This window comes from Bison bison, unplaced genomic scaffold (assembly GCF_000754665.1).
Source record: "Bison bison bison isolate TAMUID 2011002044 unplaced genomic scaffold, Bison_UMD1.0 scf7180017864519, whole genome shotgun sequence".
Taxonomy (NCBI): domain Eukaryota; kingdom Metazoa; phylum Chordata; class Mammalia; order Artiodactyla; family Bovidae; genus Bison; species Bison bison.
Genome location: NW_011495072.1, coordinates 11,373,231 through 11,400,921, shown reverse-complemented (window position 1 = coordinate 11,400,921; position 27,691 = coordinate 11,373,231). Strand labels below are relative to the sequence as shown.

At 40.9% G+C, this 27,691-nt stretch overlaps 1 protein-coding gene across 5 annotated transcripts in view; it reads right to left on the bottom strand.

The window, feature by feature from the left end:
• The window catches only part of SORT1 (sortilin 1), a 64,155-nt gene that overhangs the window by 17,717 nt on the left and 18,747 nt on the right, over positions 1-27,691 (bottom strand). For 3 of the 5 annotated variants that reach the window (XM_010830913.1, XM_010830915.1, XM_010830917.1), the window contains exons 3-11: positions 25,957-26,030; positions 16,154-16,256; positions 15,454-15,618; positions 12,354-12,427; positions 9,098-9,147; positions 8,089-8,219; positions 4,998-5,142; positions 3,789-3,944; positions 2,132-2,238 (exon numbers count right to left, since the gene is read on the bottom strand). In XM_010830913.1, coding sequence (XP_010829215.1) covers positions 2,132-2,238; positions 3,789-3,944; positions 4,998-5,142; positions 8,089-8,219; positions 9,098-9,147; positions 12,354-12,427; positions 15,454-15,618; positions 16,154-16,256; positions 25,957-25,988 — 963 coding nt within the window. In that variant the 5' untranslated portion in view covers positions 25,989-26,030. The remainder of the gene's footprint in view (positions 1-2,131; positions 2,239-3,788; positions 3,945-4,997; positions 5,143-8,088; positions 8,220-9,097; positions 9,148-12,353; positions 12,428-15,453; positions 15,619-16,153; positions 16,257-25,956; positions 26,031-27,691) is intronic. The other 2 variants (XM_010830914.1, XM_010830916.1) reach the window with 1 other exon arrangement.

Sequence of the window (27,691 nt, the reverse complement as noted above, 5' to 3'; positions counted from 1 at the left end):
AGGGAGCAGCAGAGTTACAAGAAGGGGTGTGTCGGTGACAACGACAATGAAATGGGCAACAACAATGAAAAGGCAGAAGAGAACCTGCCGGGGGAGGAGAGGACCTTCATTCACCAGATCATGGGCAAAAGAGAGCCATGAAGAGTGCTAGGGAGGGAGAGGCACAGCAGCATGAGGGTGGCAAGGCACGTAAGGAGGCCACTGCACCTGTGCCTGTGCCTGAGGTGGAGAGGGCAGGAGCAGAGCAAGGCTAGGGTGGAGGGGTGGGAAGGGGAGCAGGAGGGGAGAGACTCCACAGTGGTCATGAAGACACAGAAGGGAGACAGTGTGATGGGAATGGTGTGGGTACATTTATCTCCCACTGGTTGAGTCTCTTAAAACAGAAAGCCCAGTCAGGACAGCAGAGTACATACCAGCCGTAGGCAGGTACTCAGAAGAGAGCCTGGAATTACCAATGCTGTCAATTTTGAAGGAAACTCCCAGGGTTCTGCTAAGCTCCTCTCAAATTCTTTAAAAGAGTCAGACACAAAGCTTGTTTTTTCCCTTTCCTGTCAAGACCTGTCACTCATGGAACCTGGCTCTCCTGCAGCAATGCCTTTGAATCTCTAGTTTGTGGCCTTTCCTCAGAGGGCTCAGCTCTTGAATCCACATGTTAGACCAGGTCACCACCTACATCCACAGGCCACGTGGAGCCCTGGCAGATGGGAAGAGAGGCCAAGTTCTCCTCCATTTGTTTCTGGCCAGTACGGCTTTGCACTGCTTATGAATGGCTGGTCGATGGCTTTCTGTAGAGTTGCTGAAGTGTCATAGCTGCCATCGCGACTCCTAACTAATCACTGGCCCATCTGACCACTCTGTTTTCATTCAGCAATTTAGTATAATACAAACTGTTAGCACAAATTGCAGGTCAAGAGGCAACAGTTAAAACTGGACATAGAACAACAGACTGGTTCCAAATCGGGAAAGGAGTATGTCAAAACTGTATATTGTCACCCTGCTTATTTAACTTAAATGCAGAGTACATCATACAAAATGCTGGGCTGGATGAAACACAAGCTGAAATCCAGATTGCTGGGAGAAATATCAATAACCTCAGATATGCAGATGATACCAACCTCACGGCAGAAAGGGAAGAAGAACTAAAGAGCCTCTTGATGAAGGTGAAAGAAGAGAGTGAAAAAGCTGGCTTAAAACTCAACATTCAGAAAACTAAGATCATGGCATCCGGTCCCATCACTTCATGACAAATAGATGGGGAAACAATGGAAACGGTGAGAGACTTTATTTTGGGGGGCTCCAAAATCACTGCAGATGGTGACTGCAACCATGAAGACGTTTGCTCCTTGGAATAAAAGCTATGACCAACCTGGACAGCATATTAAAAAGCAGAAACATTACTTTGCCAACAAAGGTCTGTCTAGTCAAAGCTATGGTTTTTCCAGTAGTTATGTATGGATGTGATTATGGATGTAAGAGTTGGATTGTAAAGAAAGCTGAGTGCCAAAGAACTGATGCTTCTGAACTGTGGTACTGGAGAAGAATCTTGAGAGTCCCTTGGACTACAAGGAGATCCAACCAGTCAATCCTAAAGGAAATCAGTCCTGAATATACATTGGAAGGACTGATGGTGAAGCTCAAACACCAATAATTTAGCCACCTGATGCAAAGAACTGACTCACTGGAAAAGACCCTGATGCTGGGGAAGATTGAAGGCGGGAGGAGAAGGGGACGACAAAGGTTGAAATGGTTGGATGGCATCACCAACTTGATAGACATGAGTTTGAGTAAGCTCTGGGAGCTGTTGATGGACAGGGAAGCCCGGTGTGCTGCAGTCCACGGGGTCACAAAGAGTCGGACATGACTGAACAACTGAACTAAACCGACTGAAATTGTTAGCCTTCAGTTTTGGTTTTCTTTAAAGACAAATAAAGTGTAATATTTTGGTCTTTCTTCACAGTTCAAATTTCTCACATCCTAGTTAATTTCAACCTCTCATTTCCCAATTTTCCACTGTTAGCTGTGGACCCTCAGCAAGTACAAAACTTCATTATTCAAAAGCCTGGCACTAATAAGAGCAGAACAGAATGGTTGCTTTGCTCCGAATACATATGACAGTAGGAATAAAACAAACCTCGTTCTTATTTTTTGCAGTAGCATCGCATTCACTGTTCTCAGGCTTCCTCAGGTGCTTCCACCTTCCTCCTTGGTCAAAAGTGATCATAGTCTGGATAGAATTATCTGAATAGGAAAAGGATGACATTAATCTTGATATATTGATTAGGAAGCACCCTAATCAATTCAGTTTATCATTGCATAACTCTCTAACAGAGATTATGTAATACCAATAGAACCCTGGAGTCCCACAAGATATTGACGTCCAGTGAAATGGGTCAATATTGGTGAGTACGATACTTGAAAGAGGCTTCGCACCTGAACAGGATTCTACTGATTCCAGAAATCATCTAGACTGCTACTCTTGAAAAAAGATACCATTTATCTCCTTATCAACACAATTCTATTCTTCCTTGCTTGCTTGCCCTGGAGGAAAATCTACAATGGGAAGGCACTCTAATCTGGACTAAGGCCATGATACCAGGCTTATTTTAGGAAATCTCAAGATTTGAATTATCTGCATTAAGTCTCAATGAATAATTCCTAGCTTTTGTCTCTTTACCATGCCATATCCTATTTCTCTTACACATTTTTTTTTTCCTTCATGTGTCTTCCCTATTCTCTATTGCTAATGATACATAAACTGTTGCACATTTAAATTAAAAGAAGTGCTTTGAGTTTTCTTAAGGAAAATTTAAAAAGGAAAGCTAATAAAGTAAATTTCATTTACCCAATAAATGTTTTATTGCCTATCCACTATATGAAAATTGCTGTAAGGCTTTGGAAATATATCTGTGAACAAATTAGGAAAAAAAAAAACTCTGTGGAATATATATTCTAGTAGGGTGAGACAGACAAACACTAGACACTGTAAATAGGTAAATTACATAGTGTGTTAGAAAATGCATGCTTTGGAAAAATCTTGTACAGATAACTGGGAATGAGAGAGTGCGTGTGTAGCAGGGAGGCAGACTGACATTTAAAACAGGATAGTCAGGGCAGGTCTCATCAGAAAGAAACATAACCAATGGCTGGGAGGAGGAAAGTGTGGGCCACGTAGACATCTGGAGAAAGAGGTCACTGCAAATCTCTCACCCAAGAGTGTGTGAACCTGCCAGTTTAAGGACTGGCAGAGGACTGGAGTGACTGCAAGAGTAAGCGAAGGAGCGATGTCTGGGAGGAACTAGGGGCCAGAATCACCTAGATCCTGTAGACAGCTGCAAGGTGTTCACAAAATTAAAACAAACACCCCCCACTCCTACCGAAAAAGTAAATACATAAATAAATAAAACCTTAAAACCCTTTGTACTTCAGAGTAACGTGTTTATTTGTTCAACTGGGCTCTGCAGAGCCAGTGAAGAGAACACAGGAAAAATCTGAGCTGGCTATTGCTCCATCCTTGACAATCAGAAAAGCAAAGTGGTTCAAACTCCTTCCCACAGGCCTGAACTTCCCAATACATAAGACTTTTTTCATAAACAAAATAACCTCAAATCTTTCTTTATGCCTGCTGTTGCTTTGTTCTTTCTTAGTTCTAATCACCATAACTTACTTAAAACAGAGAGCCAGAATTCACAGACAGGCTTGTTGGCCAGGCAAGCACCATTACTGAGGGGACAGGACCATCAGTTTCCCCCAAAGCCTCCGCTCTGAACATATTCAGCTGAAGGACCCACCTTCTGAGAGCACACTTGTCATATAAACCCCACGAAGGGAGGTCACATTGGTGAAGTCTGTCTCGCCACCCGTAGTGGTGTAGAGATGTCGGTCCAAGGATTTGGAATAGACAATGCCTCGATCGTCCGAGGTAAATATGGTACCAAATCCAGTGTCTGGAATAGGCAAACAAACAAACAAACAAAAAACCCACCAAGTCTTGGGAGGGAACAGAGTAAAAACAACAGTCTAATCATACATATGACACATACACATGCACGCATCAGCCAACTGTCTCTCTTCATGACGCGGATGCAGACCTGAGAGCTAATCAAGGATTGATAGTTAAGAACTTTGTGGCCATCTTTAATTCCAGTACCCAGCTTAGTGCCTGAACATAGCAGATGATGAATTTGTTTAATAAATTACTCAGACGTTAGAGAAAAGCTCTTATATTTTGGTATAATCAGTTATATTTTGGTAGCAGAGGCACTGCATTTAGCTTCATATCTTACACATTTTTAAATCTTTTTACTCTAAACGAATGCTTCTCAAACTCTCTGTGATGAAGGATCAATTTTAAAATTTTGTCACAAACTGATGCTTTTGTAAATATAACAAAAAATTTATCACTAGAAAAATGAAATACAAAAGAAAGAAAAAATTACAATCTTCAAATTTTTTTATTATTAGAGTCAACAGATACAAAATTTCTTTGTCAAAGAGCTGTAAGAGTTTCTAAATGCTTGATGCTGCTTTCTGCACTTATTTGGTAATAAAGAATTTGCAAATCAGTCCCCGTTCTCTGACCATTCTTTGAGCAGCACTGCTCCAGAACACCTGGACATACCTACAAACCATGTTAGAGGGTCAAAGCAAGTGGCCTTTTTAACAGAGGCTACATATCATCTCTAAAACAAGTAGGCCACTAATAAATTCCCAGGGGTGAAAAGAAAAATCAAAGAACCCTCCTGCCAATGCAGGAGACATAAGAGATGTGGGTTTGATCCCTGGGTTGGGAAGATTCCCTGGAGGAGGGCATGGCAACCCATTTCAGCATTCTTGCCTAGAGAATCCCATGAACAGAGGAGCCTGGCAGGCTATAGTCCACAAGGTCGCAAAGAGTCAAAAATGATGCAGCATGCACACTGAGAAGGAAAGCTACTAAAACAGGGTTCGGAGTTGAAGTCTCTATGCAGTCAAGGGTGAACCATTTGCAAAGCTCTTACCTCCAGGTTCATCTACATGCATGAACACCATGTCATCATTAGCAGCTAGAATAGAGTAGAACTGTTCCTGCCCCACAGATGGGAGCTGGGCCATGCTCCATGTGTCTCCTTGATCTGTTGACACATGAATCCTTCTTGTTGTATCCTGGAACAAATGCCGATACTTATCTTTTAAATATTCCACCAAGATGCCATATGCAGTAACATTAATAGGTACATTATTATTTAATAATTATATTCATTACCTATTTCCTCACTAGGTACATCTATTATAAATGAAAGGTCCTAGTACCAATTATCCAAGCTTTTTCTAACCTTTTGCAAAGATCCAGGCACTGGAATAATCCATTCTATTGTAAATAAGGTTATCCTGGCTTTCTCTTTGGCTTCTTTGTTCTTGTGTGGCCCTCTAAGATACCAATATTTCCTCCTAACCTCTGACATGCCAATTTCCTTCAACAGAGATAGGGGTTTGTTGGGACCATTATGAGCTTGGCTCTGCAGCCATTTGCATGTTTGCTCAGATAATTCTTAAAATGATGGCTGCTGCATAGAAGTTTGGTTTCTTTTAGATAGCTCTGGCATCATCGAATTAGATAATGGGTCTGGAAAATGGAGATGAAACCCAGGTTTGGAAGATCATGAAGTAAATCAAAATGTGACACGTCTCCTCTTTAAGGAAGGCTCTCAGAACAGCCATGATGGAGGGAACAGGCCAGGCTGGAAAGAGGGCAAGGAGAGTCAGAAATTAACATAAGGAAGCTGATCAGGGAATATTTAGCTGTTAAAACAGGTCTCCCTCGTGGCTCAATGGTAAAGAATCTGCTTGTAGTGCAGGGGACTTAGGTTTGATTCCTGGGTCAGAAAGATCCCCTGGAGAAGGCAATGGCAACCTACTCCAGTATTCTTGCCTGGAGAATCCTATGGACAGAGGAGCGTGGAGGCAACAGCCCATAGGGTCAAAAAGATTTGGACACTACTGAAGCAACTTAGCACGTATGCACGGGTTGAGGCGATTAACATGTACTATCTGATAAATAGTTTAAAATAGCTTCTAGACACAGTTCAGCCAGGGCACGAGAATTAGTCTTTTTAAAGTTCAGTGATGAGTCCATTTAACTTACTTTTCTAACTTACATCTTAGATGTTTACTTTGAATCTTATACTCGCTGTTATAGGTAAAAACTGGAGTTCAAAAGCACAGAGTGGAATTTTAATTTTGTGGACAGCAGCAGTGTACAGGCAGCTATCTCTGGAATTACACATTCTGATTTCCACCAGAGTTCCACCTAGACAAGTTACTCAATTTCCTAAACTGAGATAACAGTATGAACTATAAGGCTGTTGGGAGGATTATTACAAAACTGCTCAAGGGCGTGATGTGTAGTTACCTTGTCTACTTTTCTTATCTCTAATTCTCTCTGAACCCACTCCAATCAGTCTCTTAACCACAGTACTCCAAAGAAACTGCTTTCATCAAGGTCACCAACAACCTATACTTTGCCAACTCCAGTGGATAATTCTCAGAACTCATCTAACTCCACATCTCAGCTGAATTTGATGCAGCTGATCATTTCCTCCTCATTGAAACCTTTTTTTCACTTGGCTTTCAAGATAACACCATGTGCAGTGACATTAACAGGCACACTATTATTAATAATTACACATCTCATTATTCATTTCCTCACTGGGTACAACTGTTATGAAAGCTCGTATTCTCCCACCTCACCATTCCGTGAGGGGCACCAGGGCACCCAGTGCTCAGCCCTCCCACCTCTTCTCGACCTACTCATTCCCCTACAAGATACCATCTAGTCACACAGCTAGATGAGACCATTCCATATAATTATACTATATAATTTTGGGGGATTCATATACCCAAATGCTTACCTGACATTTTCACCTATATATCTTATACGCATCTCATATCCAAAACTGAATTCTTGATTTTCTTCCCACAAACTTGCTTCTCCTGTAGTCCTTTCCATCTCAGTAAATGGCACCACCATTCACGCAGGTGCTCAGGCCAAAGACTAAAATTAACCTTGGTTCATCTTATTCTCTCACAATCTGCATCTAATCTACCAGCACACACTACTGGTTAGCATTTAAAAATACATCCGTGATCTTACTACGTCTCCCCTCATCCACTGTTAACAGCCTGGTCCAACCTACTGTCTCTCTCGCTGCTGCTGCTGCTACTTCCATTCCTGACCCTCAGGTGACACTATGCACACCTATTCCATCAAAAGAAACAGCCAGTTAAACCATTCCCCTGCCTGCACCCTTTTCACAGCTTCCCAACACATGAAGAATGGAAGCCAAGGTCTTGCTCACAACCTACAGAGGCCCTGTGTGATTTGGCCACCGGCTGCCCTCTTTGGACCGCCCTTTCCCGTGCTGCAGCCACGCTGCCCTTCTCACTTACCTTCAGCATTCCGAGCACGCGCCAGCCCGCGGCTCTTTGCGCTCACTCAGCCTAGATATCCACGCAGCTATCCTCTCACTTCAGTCGGGTCTCAGAGAGCCCTTCCAAGCCACCCTATCTGGAACAGCGCTGCTCCAATTCCTGCCACTTTTTATGTATTTACTCTGTTTTAGGTTTCTTCATAGTTTTAATCATTACCTGATATTACATCATATTTGTTAGTTTAGTATCTATCTCCCTACTTGAATAGAAACTCTGAGAGCAAGACATTTATCTGATTTGTTCACTGCTATATTCCCAGAACCCAGAACAGTACCTAGTATACAGTAGGTACTCAAAAATGTTATATGTTTCCATTATTTTCATTGGATAATGAGCAAGGAGATTGCTTTTTTCAGAATCCATGTGTGAGAAAAGCCCAAACACTGGGTTGATATATCCTAAGCAGACACCAGAATTCAGTTGGTGACACAGGCCAAAGTGGAGAGAAGTCCAGAAGAATCATTCAGCCCCGATAAAAAGAAGCACTTCCAAATCTAATAGTGACACTAAATACTACAAAAGGCAAGAAACTCCATCAGTACATCTACTGAAGCTATCTGTTTGAGGCATATTTTGAGGTTCAGAAATATCAGAACCCAAAGAAAAGAGGCAAACACCCACCTTATCAGCCATCACAGAGGCAAAAAGGAAACGTCCCCCAAGACCAAATGAGTAGATTTTCACACCAATGGTTTTGAAGCTTTTCCCCAAGTCTGAAGTTCTCCGTAATTCCAGTGCCCCAAGGTCAGCTTCTTAAACAAGACAAAATATTAATTAAAATTTCACTTACTGGTGAGCCTCTACTTCAAAACAATTGTTTTAGAACTACTCTTAGTTTTATAGCAACAGAATTTTCAATGCTATGCATGTTAATCAGATAACAATATAAAATGATATAGGAATTGACACAGGAAATTCACACTTTGGTTTTATCTTTATACATGTGAAGTTTTATACTGGACAGGAAGAGAGGATTAATTTCAGTACAGTGTTCCATTAAAACACCACAGCATCCTGCTTTACTTTCTTCATGACACAGTTTGAAACTATCTTATTGTATTTTAAGTTGTATCATTTGAGTTTTGATTTTCTGGCTGATCATCCAACATGTCTACATGAATTTAAGCTCCATGAGAGCTGGCCTTGGGTGTTTTGTTCTCACCATCCTGAGAAGAGTGTTTAACATACTACTGTAGGTGTTCCAATGAATGAATAAATGAAATGAATCTGTTGAATGAATAAATGAAAGATTATGCTTTCAGCTTTGTGCCACTGACTGGAAAGCCAGTGGCTTCCACCAACACAAACACAGCCCATGCTCTTTGGCAGAAATCACTATACATTTCATTTTGTTATTGGTTGTAGCCTAATATTTACTTTATGTACTTTGCTAAAATTAAGTTATAGTGTCTCTGTGTATAGCCTGCATTTTTTATTTGCTCAAGGCACAGTATAGTACTTGGTTGGTTGTGCTTCCAAGATTTTACAAATCACTAACAGCTAGTTATCTTTAGCTATTAAAATTATGAGAGAATGGAAGGATCTTTGATGCTTCTACCTATTACAACTCAGAATATTCTACCATGAATGGACACCAGGACACTCTTTTCTGGGACTAAAATATACTTACTGCAGGAGCCATTCACATAGGTGGTAAAGAAGATGATGTTTTCTGATCCCCTACAATGAGGCAAAGACAGGGAAAAGACACGGTTCAAGACTGCTAACAGACTGCATTAACCTTAATCACTCAGCTCCAGGCAGGTCTAATAAGTCTAATACACCCATGGGTACTAGCCAAAACAGCTTTCTCGGATGCTGTACACCTGATTCTTCCGCAGCATCATATCTAGGTCCCCCCAGTCTGCTCCCAGGCATTCTCTACACTCCACTACTTCTTTATGTGAACTCTTCCAGCCAGTCAAACTGGTCTTGTTACACTCTCCAAGCCTGCCTCCTGCGTTGGTTCGGACTGTTCACTTCTTAAAATGTTTTTCTCTTACATGACTAAATCTTACCCTCACAATCTTTAGGCTCCAGGTTAAAATCTAGCTCTTCCATGAAGTTTCCTGTCACTCTAACTTGAAGACTCCTTTGCTGCAAACTTCTAGAGCAGTGGTTCTCAACCAGGGCCGATACTGCTCCCCAGGGGACAGTCTTGGCTGTCACCAGTGGGGGAGGGGAGATGTTACAACTCTTACGTGGGGAGAGACCAAGGATGCTGCTAAATATTCTGCAATGCACAGGCTTGTCCCCCACAACAAAGAACTATCCAGTCCAAACGCCATTAGTGCTTAGGTTGAGGAGTGCTGCTCGAGAGCCCGTGCAGCTCTCCCGTGCAGCTCTCCCGTGCAGCTCTCCCGTGCAGCTCTCCTGTGCAGCTCTCCCGTGCAGCTCTGTGTCAGCCGCCTGGCCATTCCTTTGTCTCCTGTTTGGCTATTTCAATTGCATTCTGTGTGCCTTACCTCTCCTACTCCACCACTGAGTTCTTCACAGCAGGTACTAAGTTTTGTTGTTTCCCTTTAGAACCTAGTTCAGTGCTTTGCATGAACTAAATAATTTAGTTCTTTCATCTGAAATAGACAACTAGGTCAGAAGTTGAATTATTTAAACTCTAACTTGGAAAGGGAGTTCCAAGGAACTAGATTCAGACCTTGATAGGACTTATAGATTAGCACCAGCAAAAGGTGCTGGGCATCAGATATAGAGAACAAACTAGGGGTTTCCACTGGGGAGAGGAAGTAGGGGAGAGGTGAGAAAGGGGTGGGAGATTAAGAGGTGGAGACTACTATGTATAAAATAAATAAGCTACAAGGATACATTGTACAGTGCAGAGAACAAAGCCAATGTTTTATAACTCCATTTTATAAATGGAGTATAACCTATAAAATTTTTGAATCACTATGTTATACACCTAAAATGATTATAATATTATAAATCAACTGTTCCTCAATAAAACAAAAAAGGTGCTGGGTCTGAGCATGTTCTTTCAGAGCTTTAGACTGTAAATTTCTAGAAACCAAAGATCTAAAAGGTGAGTAAACAGTTAGCAGCAGCCCAAATCTTATATTTAGACACTATTCAATGAAGCAAGTTAACAAGAGTAAAAATTCTTGTATAAGATACAAAACAAAATACCATTTTAAAATAACTCTTTAGTTTTAAAGATGAGTCTTCTGTTGTTTCCTTTAGCTTTATTGAGGTATAACTGACAAATAAAATTGTAAGACATCTAAAATGTACATTGTGGTGATCTGATATATGGATGTCAAGGTGAGCTTTAATGATCAAAATTATTATAATCTTATTTGAACACACACTACATATTTTAGGTCTATCAGGAGCAAAATAATTTGTTAACTTTGTTACTTTAAAAATTCCTTCCTGATAAGATCATATAAGATATAAACACAATTAATTAAAATACATAAAACGAAAGCAGACACACGATGTGTACCACAGTAGTGCTATAAAAACCTAATTTAACTAGTATTTCCTAAAAAAGGATGCTTGCTTAAGCATCATTTTTTAAATGTTTTAGTTAATTTCAATGGACATATTTGGCAATGTCTATATCACACCTTGTCTATATCAATGTCTATGTCTATATTTTCCTACCTTTCCAAGCAAAGAACAATAAGTAGCAAACTCTTCCTTGGGATTATGGATCACTGTCATGAACACCAACTGTATGAAACTGTAATGCAATGTTCCCATTAGAACTTACCGAGGCTTTTGTGTTCTCCTGAAAGTGAAAGTGAAGTCGCTCAGTCGGGTCCGACTCTTTGCTACCCCAAGGACTATAGCCTACCAGGCTCCTCTGTCCATGGGATTTTCCAGGCAAGAATACTGGAGTGGGTAGCCATTTCCTTCTCCAGGGGATCTTCCCAGCCCAGGGATTGAAGCCAGGTATCCCAAATTGTAAGCAGACGCTTTACCGTCTGAGCTCCTGACACAGCACTAAATCCCTCCATCTTGTCTATTTCTCTGTCTTGTTCTCTGTCTCTGCCTGTTCTTAGAGCTCTTCCTGCTTCCGTGCGGCTCCCAGGCAGCGGACTCTCAGGCTGGTCTGTGCTTGCTGTTTACACTCACATACCCCACTTCTGGCAGCAACCTGCTATCAACTGGGAAACTAGATCAATGAACTTGCTAAAATTAGTCAAAGAGAAAGAAGAAAGAGGCTCTAAACAAGAATCTGAGCCTAATCAGAGTTTGGAGGTATGACAGCTCTTAATTCTTGCTCAACCATCCCCCAACTTCCCAAATAAATCTCCTTTCATAGAAGGAACAAGCTAAATCCCAGAGAAGTCAAGCCACTGACTAGCAGCCGATCCAGGTTAGAACAAAGGTGACCTGACTCCTGAGTAAGAGCCTCCTCCACTGAATCCTCTGTAAGCAGAAGGGGTGGGCAATCAAGAGAAGTGAACAAATTGTGGTGCATGGATAGTGTGACTCTGGCAGCCTGGAAGCTCTCTGAGCTTTCTTCCTGATTCCTCACTACATTCCACCTAACTGACATGGATCTCTAGATGAGGGAGCATAAATGTGCATGCAGAGAAGTATGTAAGTCCCCCAATCAAAGCAGTATTTTATGCTATTGCAATTGATGTCACCGTTTACACAGAATAAACCTTTTACAGGCAGTACCTACTCGGTGACGTGCCTTGTTTTATATTTTAACATTTAGTGAGACAAGTCTTCTTTCCCATAAGAATTAGAAGTTCCTCCAGGTCAAGGTCTATGCTGCACCCCTCTCTCACATCCCTTATGGCACCCTGAAGAGCACTTGGCACCTATTAAGTGCTTAACACTGATTCGTGTGACTTCTGGCAGCATCATCAGGAAAGGTTTAGGGCTCTGCACGGATGGAATCTTCTGTTACTCACCATTTGGCCAAACAGACTGCTTTGTGGATTTCTTCCCACTTTCCCCCAAAATTCTTGGACACCCACAGGCCATTCTGAAAGATTATAAATGACTTATCAAAATTCCAGTTTTATCATGTGCAGCTGCTTGTATGACCTTTTAATAATTCATATCCAATTATTCAGGGCAGTAAAAACACACACTGAAATTCCAGCCAAGCTGCCGAGCTCACAGACACACAGTTTATGGGGCCCCCCTAGGGTCTTGGATCAGAATAACAAATGCTTATGAAGTGCCTACTATGTGCCAAGTGTACCAGATGCTGCATTGGGGATACAAAGATGAATAAGACATACTCTCTGCTCTCAAGGAGCTCACAGTTTAACAAGGGTACACATAAGAAAGTTCAATACACACGGTAAGTGTTATGGAAACATAGTCTCTGGGGTAAGAGCAGGGAAAGGAGAGACAAAGCATCAGAGCTGACTTGTGAAGAAGACAGCCAAACTGAGTCTTAAATGATGAGCAGTGTAACCAAAAGAAGGCAAATGGGAGATGAGATGTCAATGCACAAAGAGATTAATACAAGCAGAGACAGAGAGGTGATGAAACATCTCAGTGTGTGCAGGGAGCTGAAGCCTTCAGACACAGATGGAGCAACATCCCAAGGTGAAGAGAGGAGCCAGTGCTGGGGAGGGGGTGGCAGCTCGTGCAGAGCCCTCCTTCTGTGCCAGACTGAGGAATCCGGTTCTTATTTTATATGGGATATTTGAAGTAGGGGAATGACATGACCAGTTTTACTTTTTTTAAGAGGAATACTTGGATGACAGTGGGAAAGATGGATTTCAGAGGGTTCAAACTATTAATAGAAGCAGGGAAAGCAGTGACTAATTGTTGCATTAAGAGTTAGTAAGGCCTGAAGCCACAGCTGTGAGGAAAAGGCTCAGAAATAATATAGACTCTAGATTTAGTAGAACTGGACATTTTCCTGTAGGGCAGGATGGAGTGCATGTCTTTGTGTGTGTGTGTGTGTGTGTGTGTGTGTGAAAGTTGAACACTCTGAGATTCTCAGTGAGGGGAAAGCAGTGTTGTGGAATCTTTAGCCAGCATAAGGATGAAGGGAAGAACAATGTTGCTGAGAAAGGTTAAGTTTGAGGGACGTGTGGGACATCTAGCTAGAGATACCCAGCAGACAGCAAGAAAGGCATCTGAAGCCCCAGGAAGAAGCCAGGACCAGAGGTAGGCATTTGAGAATCTTATATATCACAGTGGTAGCAAAATGGTAAAGAGTGGAAGAGACTACTCAGAGTAAAATGAGCAATAGGGATTTAAGGGGAGGTTGAAAGGAGTTTAAAAAAGAGACTAAGAAGCAATGGTTAGAAGGTGGGAAAGAACCAAAGGGACTGCCACAGAAGCCAAGCAAGTAGAATTCCCAAAAGGAGGTCAATACTTTCAAGTGCAGCAGAGACTTCATAAGATAAAAACTGATAATTTCAGTGACATTGGCAATAGGAGTCTAGTGAGCCCAGACCCACTGGAGGTGGGACTGAAATGTCCTGGAGCAGCTCAAATGAAATGGTGATGGTTTAGGCAGAAATAACTTCAGCGGTCCTCCACTCTCACCCATCATTCTTCTTTAACTCTTCCTCCTCTAGTAACATTCACGTCCCAGCATTTCTAATTAACCTAATCCTACTTAGAAATAGGGAAGGGTCTGATATCACCTATTTACACTTTAGTACAAATTGGTCCATCTCTCCACCCTGATTATTTGTACTTCAAACTCACCCTTAACGGGAAGAAATTTCAGGTCTAAAGGCATATTGTGCTTGCCTCTCCCTAGGATAGCTGTTTTAATAAACTTAAGATAGTTGGTAAGGGTGATGGGGTTTTCAAAGGCAGATCAATGGTTCTGTCCATTCCAACAGGGGTCTCTTCGTTCCCTTGAAGGGCCTTCAGCTCAAGCTGCTGCTGCTAAGTCACTTCAGTCGTGTCCGACTCAAGCTGCTGAAGGCCAATTCCCAGGAATTGTTGCTTTCAGACGTGAAGCCTATCCGGTAGGCTAGTTCTCCTCCTCTGGCTGAGTTTAACTCTGACCTTGCTTGAGCCTCCCAGCCTGACCTCAGCTGAAAGTTCTGCCCCCAGAAGACCCAGAACCCAGACCTCTCTTCCAAGTGTCCTTCTCATCCTCCCTATGCCATCCTGTTGCTCAGCCCAACTTGTCTATATTTGATAATCCTATTTCTATTCCCAGAATGGTCATCACAGCAATGGCTCTCAGACTTTAGTGTGCAAGCTTAGCTGGCAAGCTTGTTAAAAACACTAGCCACCTCACTGACACACTATATCCGGATCGGGGCCAAGATATCTGCATCTTAAACCAGCTCCCAGGGATTTTTATCTGATCCTGCAGGTCAGCAGACCACACTCTAAGCAAATGATGAGAGAGAGCCATATAAACACAGAGTGTAATTATGACTACTATCATAGTCTGGCAACTCAGCCACTCTGGGCCCTTAACATCCGTGATAAAACAGACTGGTCCTCCAGGAATAGTAAAGCTGAGCTGCTCCTCAGGAAACTTTCCGAACAAAGGTGGGAGGGCCACCTGTGGTTTCTTGGAAGAGTACAGGAATAGGATAGGGGGTGCAGGGAATTAGGACTCTGGATATTTAACACATGGGCGTCAAAGACAGACATCAACAGGTTTTTATACTAAGGACTGAACAAGAAAAAATTATAAAGGTGTAGTTTGGCCATAGGAAAGAAACAATAACAATCTTAAAAGTTTAACAATTTATGTCTGTCTCTTGCAGAACATGAATGATTAAACTGTTTCCTAGTTCATTACTCTAATAGTACGTATCTGTTCCCTTTAAAAAAAAAATTGTAATGATTACTAGACACATACCTATCTGGTATAGACAGCATATGAAAATTGTGTCCTTTACCGTATAGGAAAACACACACACACACACCAAAAACCCAACACTTCATACCATAAGAAGTCACTAGAAGCCAGTCCAACATAAAAAGCATCACCTACACAGTCCTCTTCAGACAGTGCGTTTTGAGACTATAAAACACAAAAGGCAAGACAGGTTCTTCAGATAGACTTACTTCAGTGCTGAGAGCTAGAAGATAATCAGAATTTTGCGGGCTATACATCATCTGAGTCAGAGGATGAAAAGGGAGATTGGTCTGGACAAAGTTCTTTGCAAAATCTGATGATCTGAAGATTCTTCCTCCATGACTTCCTCCAGATACCTCTGCTGTTAAAATCACCTGGTCAGGGAGAAGGAAGTTCAGAACCAGGGTATAATACTATAAAAGTACATGAAGTTCCTCCACCATTTTCACCAGACATTTGTTCAAAAATTTTAGTTCCAAAAGTAAGAAGAGTTATAAAAATAGATTAGTTAATACACTCTCTTCCTGAAGTATTAGTCTTACGAAAAAAAATACTGTCCTGAGACAGTGCATTGTATCTATGAAGATAAGCTTGATCAGTCTGAGATTAGCCAGTTTCCCCAAAGACTAGAATGTTGTCTTTAGACGTATACCTTGTAACGCTAAACAACCACCACATAATTATGAAGAGTTTTGATGCATCTTAGACAAGGTCCAAAGAAAACAACTTGTGTGCAAAATGCCAATCTTTTGTAATCAGTATTAAATTGTTTCATTTTATTATATTGTAAATATTGTAATAGTAAACTAAACATATTGCTGTGTATCACTGGACCATTCAAATACCAACATCTGACGGCCTTGCATATGGTATTATGCACAGCTTTGTACACGTATGATATAGTCTCACCTTCCCAGAGTTCTCAGGACCAATAGCCATGCCAAATTCAGTCCGAATGAATGTGTTATTGATGAGATTTGTGATATCCTTAAAGTTCTTTCCATAGTCCTCACTGAGAGGGAAAAAAAGGACAAATTTAGAATGCAGAGGTCATGGGCACTGTTGGGTTTGTACCTAGCCTCCCTCACTCTCTGGCAGCTTTATAGAGGCACTCACCCTCCTGATTCTACCCCTACCCGTGGTGGTGGGCCTAATTAGTGGAAGGAAGTTCCAATCCCTCATGGGTGACAGGGTCAGGAATGAGGAAAGGACCTAGACTGAGCCAGTAAGAAAAAAGTGGGAGAACTGGGATCAATTAGGAAACACACTTAAGACAATCACTTAATGAAATGGTCTGTCTTCCTTAAGGATCAGTGGTTCTTAACCAGGGTATTTTTGCCCCATGCCCCCACCCCACCAAGCAAAAATTTGGTAATGTCTGGAGACATTGTTCATTATCACAAGTCAGGGTTGGGTGCTACTGACATTGTATTGGCATTGTAGTAGGTAGAAGTCAGGGGTGCTGCCAAACATCCTACAATACATGGGACAGTGTCCCAAAAAAAGAGAGGGCCACAAGCATCTGGCATCAGATGTGGCATCTGGCCCCAAATGCCAATAGCATCAACGTTGAGAAACTCCCATGTTGTCCTATGTGAATACAAAACAGAACAAAAAAATGCTACAGGCATTCTGATACAGTGAGAGCCAAACTTGAAGTAGAAGCCAACATAAGTGGCCAGTACTGCTGAAATAGTTCTGGGATTCCAGACAGGTAGCCTGTGACGCTGCACTGAATCGACCCATCCTTCCTCTATGAATTCCCTTATTATTATTTTTTAAAGATTTTTTGATGTGGACCATTTTTAAAGTCTTTACTGAACTGTTACAATATGCTTCTGTTTTTTATTTTGATCTTTCAGTCCTGAGGCATGTGGGATCTTAGTTCCCTAGCAGGGATCGAAACCACACCCCTAGCATTGGAAGGTGAAGTCTTAACTACTGGACTGCCAGAGAAGTCCCAATTCCCTTATTACTTAAGCTATTATATTAAAAGTTTGAGTTGGGCTCTCTGCTAAAGGTAGCCAAAGGCCTTCTAACTAATTTATCAATGCATTGTATTGTACTCATGATAAAGCTTGTAAGTTAAGTAGCAGGATCTTGAGTACCTCCTCCCCCAAAGTTACCATCCTTAGGCACAAATCTCTTAATGCATGCAGCACACAGCTAAAGAAGACAGATAAACTTAATCTCAACTCCCAGGTTGTTTAAAGCTTTTCCCAAAAGTTCATTTCAACAATATCTTTGTGAAGTATTAAAGTCAATTTTTAGATTTCAAAAAGTAAGACAAAAAAAAAGTCAGGAGTATTTAATACTATGCACAGCTCTAACATGGTATATAATGCTGCTGCTGCTGCTGCTAAGTCGCTTCAGTCGTGTCTGACTCTGCGCGACCCCATAGACGGCGGCCCACCAGGCCCCACTGTCCCTGGGATTCTCCAGGCAAGAACACTGGAGTGGGTTGCCATTTCCTCCTCCAATATAATGCTAGACCTTAATATTAATTAAATTTCAGTATCATAAGTGCTGCCCACAGTGCACTGCAAGTCAGTTGCCCATGATAAATGCAATGTACAGTGGTCTTCACTGATATGACTTAAGAGGTGGTACAGTTTTGCTATTAGCCTCAACAGAAAAAGAATCACAGAACCACAGACCATGAGACAGGCAAGGAACTGAAGAGAACATCTTGTCAAACTCCCTTATTTCACAGAGGAGGAGGTTCAAGGGGAAGCAATTCATCAAAAGTCAACCAGTCAATTAAGGGCAAAACTGAAACTACAGTCTAATTCTCTTAACGCTCAGCCCCAAACTTGAGACAACTTTTAATTATGTGTAAGGAATTCTTCCTTGGCAACCAGTGGTCCTGCTCTTTCTTACCAGGGCTTGTGGCCTGTCAGGAAAGGTCCGCTTAGAGGAAACTGAAGAGAGACAGGAGGGAAGTATCTCTGAGAGAAGGTACAGGTCCCTTCACCATGCTAAAGCAAAATACATGGGACTTTTAAGTTGTCTTTCCATCTCTTAGAACACACACAGAAAAAACTAAATAAAATAGGGATTAGAAACCACCCAACAGATTCCTGTTACCCTGCCTTTGACTTCTGAGTACAAGAAAAGTTCTTATCTTCTCAACAGCAGGCCAAGAGATACCCATATTCAAGTCCTAGTTCTACAGTGCATACATCATCAATAGCTCAGACCATGTCCTAAAGGGTTTGCAGCAGCTAGATTATCACCAGTTCACAAATCACCCCTCCTTCGTGACATCCCAGGGAACCTCCACAAACCTGCTGGCAAGTGCGCTTGCTTTTCAAGAACTTGGCACAACAAACACATCCCTGCCCTTCAGAAAAAGAAAGCAACACGAGGGAAACAAAAAATCATCTGCTACAACACTCTGGCACTTTAGCCAGATAAACAAATGGAGCATGAGAGACCAGTGTCAACCTGCTGGGATTTAAGTAGTGTTTTGTCAAGGCCATGTTGGGCCCAGGAATATATTTTAATATGGCACTTTGCTTTAAAGTGGCTTTATCTTTTATCAGCATATATATTGGCATACATCATACATCATGGAGAGGAAATCAATGAAACACGTTGAAAAAGAAATCACTTTTCAAATTCCATATGATAATTAAGAGTTATGAACAGGAAACATTAACAAAGCCCTGTGAAACCATCTGCTTTAGAAGTAAGTCTTTTTAATAACAATTCTATACATCAAACCTAACAAAGCTCTTCCTGGTTAGCAAAAACAAATGATCACTTTTGCTATATCTGTGGTGTAAACATGTATAAGAATATGTACATTTGTAACAATAAAAAATAGTACTAGAGTACAAACGTTTTTGGGAGGATAGAGCCTAATACCACCAAAGAACATGAAAAATCTAGACATTATTTAAATAAATGGAAAAAAAGTAATCATCACATGGAGTTCTGATAAGACATAGCATTAAAATTCCTCCTAAGACGAAGGACTCAGGAGGGTATTTTTCCAGAAGACTAACATGTTGACTGACACTCAACCCAAATGCCAATAATGAAGAATCACACCTCCATTTTTGACCACTTTTCATTTATAATACAGAGGGACTGTGACAATGGGCATTTGACCTGTAGACATTCAATGAAAAGTAACAATAAAAGAATCCTACAATAAATATCTCACAGAATCTTACATTTTACTTTTTTCAACAATCAAACAAGCATAAATATCCTTGTTTGGTTGATTTTCAGGCCTAACCACTTCTTTACTCCTTTAATTCATTTTTGCCATGATTAAGTCACTATAAATGATTACATAAAAGCAAAAAGACAGACAACAAACTCCAAAAAAATTAGTTTTGTAGTTTTCACTAATTGAGAAAGCTTATACAGTTAATCCTCACTATTTACAGATTCCATATTTATAAATTTGCCTACTCAGATTTGTAACCCCAAATCAATACTCATGGCACTTTTCTAGTCACTGGCAGATATGCATAGGGCAGCGAAAAATGTGTCACTTGGGGCTCATGTTCCCTTCTAAAGTCCAACAAGCGGCTGGCCTGCCTTCTTGTTTCAGCTCTTATACTGTGCATGAGTATCTTCCTTACAGTCTGTTTACTGCTCTGCATTTTGCATTTTTGTGCCTTCTGTTGGTGCTTTGCTATTTAAATAGTCCCCAAGCACAGTTATGAAGTGCTGTTTAGTGTTTCTGGAGAAAATATGTGAGTTAGATAAACTTCTTTCTGCAACAGTTGGTTGTGAGCTCAACGAATCAATAATACACATAAGGTATCTTTAAACAGAAACACACATAAAACAAGGTTAATAGACTGATCAACTGAAGAAAATGAATGCTGTGGCCAGAAGTTTGCAGGAACCTAATTCTGTATTTCCCCTAGAAGCAATGGCTCAGTATTCACTAATTCAGTATTCATGGAGACTGGAGAACATAATTATTGTGAATGAGAACTAACTGGATTGAGATTTCCAGTTAAAAGATCAATAAGGAGAATGTAGCTTATTAAAATGTTCCAAAAGACTTACAGACCTGAAACCACTACCGGGTGAGATAGGCAGAATCTGAATCTACATTAAACTGAATTCCCAATACTTCAGTTTCTTTGTTTTAACCCCAACTGTCTCTGATGCTACCTTATGTGTTTTAAATTTAATTTTCATTGTGTTTTATCCTTACTTGAAAAGGATGCATGTTTTCTACAGAAGTTTTGAAAATACAAGTAGGAAAATAAAGAGGGTGAAATATTATAAATAAAATCACACAACTTTTTATCAGAAGGAATGTGAGTATGTATCTGAGGTCCTTATTTTGCTCTGATTGACAATAAGACAATCCTAAGAACAGGATTTTCATTCCCATGAAAATCATGGGAATATTTAGGTGACAAAAACCACCTAGCTTCATGATTTTTATATGCCCTAAGTTTGTAAAAATGAAGGTGCAGTAAAATGCCATCATCATACATTTCAATAAACTTTAAGAAACAAAAAAGCAGAAAAATATATTCTGCAAACAGAATTTATGCTAACCTTGTAATTAGAATATGCAGTCATTGCTAATAATCTACTAAGGTGAAAACTGAGCCAAGCATATCATTAAAAAGGTTGTCATAATGAGATGCCTTGGAGAACCTGGTTTACTGAACTCTGCTTTAGTATCTGCTGCATATCTTTATTGTTTATTTATTTATTGACCATGTGGGTTCTTAGTACCCTGACCAGGGATCAAACTTGCATTTCCTGTGGTAGAAGCATGGAGTCTTAGCCACTAAACTGTCAGAGAAGTTTCTGTTGCATATATTTAAGTTATCCTTTTTATTAAACCTCAGGTAACATCCTGAAAAACTTACATTGACTACAGTACAAACTTTAATGTGAAATCTCTTAGAGATTCCCTTACCAATTTCCAAAATTTGAACAACTTTGAATAGGAAATAGAAACCACAAGTAAAACAGTCCAGCAGTTTTCTGTTAACTTGGTATAGAATTTTGCTGTACATAATGTGCTTCACTAAGTTAATCGTACAATGAAAGGTTAGACTCAAAGGGCCATAAAAAAAAAGGCACACAACATTTGTTCCTGAAAATCAAATTGTCATCTTAACTACAGCTGCTGCTGCTAAGTCGCTTCAGTTGTGTCCGACTCTGTGCAACCCCACAGACGGCAGCCCATCAGGCTCCCCTGTCCCTGGGATTCTCCAGGCAAGAACATTGGAGTGGGTTGCCATTTCCTTCTCCAATGCATGCAAGTGAAAAGTGAAAGTGAAGTCGCTCAGTCGTGTCCAACCCTCAGCGACCCCATGGACTGCAGCCTACCAGGCTCCTCCATCCATGGGATTTTCCAGCCAAGAGTACTGGAGTGGAGTGACATTGCCTTCTCCGTAACTATAGCTAGTTATTTCCTTTTTAATTTCATATTTGCAAGTGAGAGGTAAATGAACTTTATTATCTGTTATATGAATTAACATTCCTGAAGAGGGAATCAAAATTTATACTATTCAAATATGATTCCCTTTAATTGAAGATATTAGTATGTTATTCAATTCTATCCAATCATTAATGCCCAGGGACTTTATTTCCCAAATCTGTTAACAATCCTCCTTCTGAAGTGTGCTCCCTCTAACTCGGCACAGGTAACAGAAACAACTAACTTCCTTCTCCTCACACATACCTCCATGCGGCACTGCTTATGGCAGGTGGCATCTCATTAGCTGCCTCCTATTTGAATCCCAAATGAACCTTTGACCACATAAGATTTGAGAGAGAAAGACAATCCAATAAATAATACAATCATTAAAGCTGCAAAAAACAGAAGAGTCTTCAGAGCAGATTCAACAGGCTTTTATTTCATTTCTCAGTTGCACAAGCTCAGCATATTCAGGACTCATTTTGCTCAAATTGCTCCCTCCCTTTCCCATTTCTCAAGCAACACGTGCCTCTTGGCTGGTGTGTCCAACAACATGAATCACTTCAGACTAGGCCAGGCCAGCCTAGCTGGGGAGGCAACAAGGCATATTTACAGTCTCCACCCATATTTCGGAAGAGTTTTCATTTCACAGCAGGGAGGAAGTAATTAATATTCAAAATGACCTTGGTAAAACCAAACAAACCTGGTGTGCAAAATGAAGAAAAAGAACCTTAGTAACATACTATACCAGAAACAACTCGCTTTACTCTCTAGTAAAGTGTATATTAGTGGTTTCTCACAAGACTAGACAAATATAGGATGGAAAAAGGCTGAGTCAGAGGGTGGTAGGTATTTAAGCAGTAACACAGCGATACTGTTTTGTTTTGTTTGGGGTTGTCTCAAAGTAAGCACAACGCTGAAAAGCAAAAGGACAGGAAAAGCAGTCGTGAAAACACTGCACTCCCCATGGGTATGACTCTGGTCTGTCAGGTCGGTCCAGTTCTAGCCACCTGATTGAAGAGCACTATAGAGGCTAACACGTGAATTCAGAAGGCAAGCAAAAAAGCGGCTGAAGCAACAGGTTTAGAACATAATTCAACCAAGAGAAGGAATTTAGTAAAGGATTCAAAACATGCAGAGATCAGAGAGGAGGTTTTCATTTGCTACCATAATAAAAACTGGAAATAGGCATCTTCTTAAGAGAAACCCAAGTAAGACGGTAGGTGTTGTGAGAGGGCATCAGAGGGCAGACACACTGAAACTATAATTACAGAAAATTAGTCAATCTGATCACACGGATCACAGCCTTGTCTAACTCAATGAAACTAAGCCATACCGTGTGGGGCCACCCAAGACGGGTGGGTCATGGTGGAGAGGTCTGACAGAATGTGGTCCACTGGAGAAGGGAATGGTAAACCACTTCAGTATTCTTGCCTTGAGAACCCCATGAATAGTATGAAAGGCGAAATGATAGGATACTGAAAGGGGAACTCCCCAAGTTGGTAGGTGCCCAATATAGTACTGGAGATCAGTGGAGAAATAACTCCAGAAAGAATGAAGGGATGGAGCCAAAGCAAAAACAATACCCAGTTGTGGATGTGACTGGTGATAGAAGCAAGGTCCAATGGAGATCAGTCCTGGGTGTTCATTGGAAGGACTGATGCTAAAGCTGAAACTCCAATACTTTGGCCACCTCATATGAAGAGTTGACTCATTGGAAAAGACTCTGATGCTGGGAGGGACTGGAGGCAGGAGGAGAAGGGGACGATAGAGGATGAGATGGCTGGATGGCATCACTGACCCGATGGACATGAGTTTGAGTAAACTCCGGGAGTTGGTGATGGACAGGGAGGCCTGGCGTGCTGCGATTCATGGGGTCGCAAAGAGTAGGACACGACTGAACTGAACTGATGACATACATGTGTGATATTTATCACAGCAGCATTAACAATAGTGAAAAAACTACAACTTAGGTGTCCAAGAGAATAACGATTAAGTAAATTCTTTCAATCTAACAAAAATGATAAGAATTTGACAAATATGGTACGAGCAGTGACCAATCAGAATGGTTATAGTTCATAACATCAGGTGTTGGTAACACTTCCATGCTGGCTGGGGTGGGGGTGTACTTGTAGAAGCTATGGAGGCACCTGGGGGCAGGCAGGAAATCACCTTTTATTAACTGGTATGGAAGGCTTTCAATTCATTAAAAAAACTATGAATAGCACCACAGTGCCAGTACATGCTGGTTACATGCCGTATCTGGCCACTGGCAAGGCAACAGCTAACGGTACCAAGTTCTTATTCCATGATAGGTGCTGCAAAGCACAACTCTCAATGGCTCTAAGGTGGCTGCTATTATCATCTTTCTTTTACAGATGACAAAAAGACTCAGGGAGGTTAAATGACTTACCCAAGTTCATTCTGCTCACAAATAATGCTGAGATTCAACCCCAGGCCTATATGCCAAGAGGTAACTTTACACTGTACCATGTTGCTTCCTAAGACTACAGAGTTATATGGTATAACATTAAAGGGGAAAAGTCAAGATAAACTGTAAATAAGATTACTTGACTTTAAGGTGAATTTTTTTTCATTTAAAATTTCCAATGTTTTATAATATGGTTGCATTGCTTTTTTAATGGAAGGTGAATTGGTAAGGAAAACTGTATCATAAAGAATTTTACAACAGCAAAGTTTCTTAAAAAATGGAAAGAGTTTACTAAAGTTACAAAAATCTTAACGCATTTTTTTCCTTCCCAAACAGGATACTTTTCATCTACCCGAAATGGTTCAACTAGTTTTCTAACTTAATATACAAAATCACCTATAAATTACAGTCCCTTCTAGAATTAGGATTCTGTAATACCTTGTCAATCCTTATCAAACAAATAAAAATACTATTAGCCTAAGAATTATTAAAGAAGACAAGACATTCCTTCATTCGATTAATATGTACTGCCTGTTATGTGTCAGTCATTTAGCTAGTTGCTGGAGAACCCCAAGTTAGTCAAGAATCTGCCTTCATGCAGTGTACAACAATTTCAAGATGGCAATTCTTTCTTGACCTCTTTTTTTAAATTAAAGTCTCTGTGTTGAAGGGCAGAAAGCACTGGCTCCAGACTCAGGAGCAGCAGTCAAGGGTCACCTATTGGGAAAGGGAGGCTGGACTGATATATATTAGAGTTTCAACATGGGTTCACTCCCACCTTGGCCAACGTCAACAATCAATCAAAGAACCCTCAGAAAGTATGGTGGCTCCAGGGACATCCTTTGGCCCAGAGGGTAATTTCTATATTATCTGCTGAAATGTCAAATTTCTTTAGGTCCCTAGGCAGAAAATGGGATAGGCACACACGATTGAGAAGACAATCAGCAACTTCTGGGAGTTAGCTGGCTTTGAATCTTACAGGTAAGGAAAAGAATCCTACCCTTTAACCAAGCTGGACCTTTGAAAAGACAACTCTCAAACTTTGTGAATGTCACAGTACAGACTATAGTCCCAGAACATATATTACCATCATCATTACCAGGCACTTTGGTAGGCCTGACCTGAGAACCTCCTTTGGACCTAAAAACAATCTGTTGGGGGCTCATAACATTAGATGAAAAATATTATCTAATATTTTAGATATTAGGTATTTAACTTCCCTGGCAGTCGAGTGGTTAGACTCCACACTCTCACTGCCAGGGCTTGGGTTCAATATCTTATCAGGAAACTAAGATCCCTCAAGCCACATAGTGGGGCCAAAAAAGAAAAATCACTTGGAAGGTAGAGTAAGGATTGTTACATCAGGAGTATAAAACCATTTGTCCTCATAATAAGTAGAAAGATGGTTAAACTCTATGCTGCTGCTGCTAAGTCGCTTCAGTCGTGTCCGACTCTGTGCGACCCCAGAGATGGCAGCCCACCATGCTCCCCCATCCCTGGGATTCTCCAGGCAAGAACACTGGAGTGGGTTGCCATTTCTATTCTATGCTACCTCCCCACAAATAAATATCCATTTAAATAAACATACACACACTCCTATAGACTCTTCCTTTATCTTCTTTTACTGTTCTGCCACTCAGTCAGGTCAACCTTATTTCCTTGGAACTAGATTCCTTTTCATGCTGCTTTAGGTTGCTAATTAGATATTAAAAAATGTGCTAAGGGCGACAATCTGGTGAAAATTTAAGATGGCCAGAAGATCTTTTAAATCAACTGTTAGATCCCATCATGCCTAGAAAAGCAGAGAACTTACAGTCACAATATGTTACTCAATCAAATTCCCCAATCATATGCTAGGCATCTCACCTTCGATATAGCTTGGACTGTCCAAAAGTCATAATTACCAGTGGTACATGGAAGGTGGTTAAGACTAAAATGATCTGGAGAGACAAAAGCATGTGGTCAATAAGAAACATAATCCAATTATATGTTTGCAACATCTGAATATCAGAAAGATTGCCAATAATTCTACTTCACAGTAGCCTATATTGTAATACATCTGAAAACCAAGAAGGACCAAGTGATTATGGCTTACAATGATTCAAATTCTCAGCTAATTTTGTTGAGATGGTCCCACTGCCTACACCTGATGCAGTGTGAAACAGAGCTGCTGCTGCTGCTGCATTGCTTCAGTCGTGTCCGACTCTGTGCGACCCCACAGACGGCAGCCCACCAGGCTCTGCCGTCCCTGGGATTCTCCAGGCAAGAACACTGGAGTGGGTTGCCATTTCCTTCTCCAATGCATGAAAGTGAAAAGGGAAAGTGAAGTCGCTCAGTCGTGTCCGACTCTCAGTGATCCCATGGACTGCAGCCTACCAGGCTCCTCTGTCCATGGAATTTTCCAGGCAAGAGTACTGGAGTGGGGTGCCATTGCCTTCTCCGGAAACAGAGCTAATCAACTCCAAATAACAGTAAAGGAAGAATTTAACTGTTTTGTATCCACATTATTCTAAGATATTCTCAGTCAAGAATCATCTCTTTCTGATTACAAGGCTAGAATAGGGTGAATGCTCTAATAGAGGTTGCTATGTCACATCTATCCTTTTCTTCTTCTCCCTGCTATTAGTTCTCCATGAAATCAATTTTTTAAATAAGTATTTTTCTAGAGAAAACATGCATGAAGATATGACTGTGATAGATTGGAATAAGAGGCTAGGGAGTCTCATACAGCCATTTAACAAGAAATCTTGGAGATATCAACTATCTTAGATAAAGTGATAAATCATGGGAAATAGTGAACAACTCAAATTTTAGAAGCAAATGAGACAGGCTTAAAGAAATTCTACCAGCAATTTAAAAATTAATAACTTGTTCTTTAGTACAAAAATTGTATTTCTTTCGGCTTCTGATATAGCCTCACGTGCCTCAATGCTCTGATACATACATTACTGGAATACTGGAGGGCATGAGCTGTGGTCCCTGCCCTTGCTCAGGCAGGATAATAACAAAGCAGGTAATGTCAAGCCCTGTTCAAGACCTGAGGCCAATGAATCCTCAGCAAACCTCCTACTGGGAGTCAGGTTACATGCTACGAGGATTAAGGAGAAGCTTACTGACTGTCTCATTCCCCCAATCCTGGCAGTACCTACCTCCTTTGTGGTTGGGGGAAGGACAACAGATGGAGCTGAACAGTGATAAGCCCATGGCTGCCACAGTCCTTTAACACTAACTATGGGAAAGGATACAGGAACAATACAATTCGGAGGAAAAATGCCAACATGTATAATGTGCCGTTTTCTACTTCCACACAGAAATTTTCCCAAGAATTGTAAGGCTCCCTTTTCACACAGCACTCTTCTCTTTTCTTCTTCTTGCTCATCTTGATATAAAGCAGCCACCAAAGACTAAAAAGGTGTCTAGTTTCTATTATGGAAGAAGGTGGTCACAAGATGTTCCTAGTTCTAAAAGCAAAACCAAACCAACCACAGCCTTCTGGAAGTCTGTCCTACAAATGCATTTCCTACAGCTGAAGTTGGAGACAATTTCAGAAGGTAAAACATTTAGCACTTAAACTCCCCCAAATCTACACCATCTTCTTGCT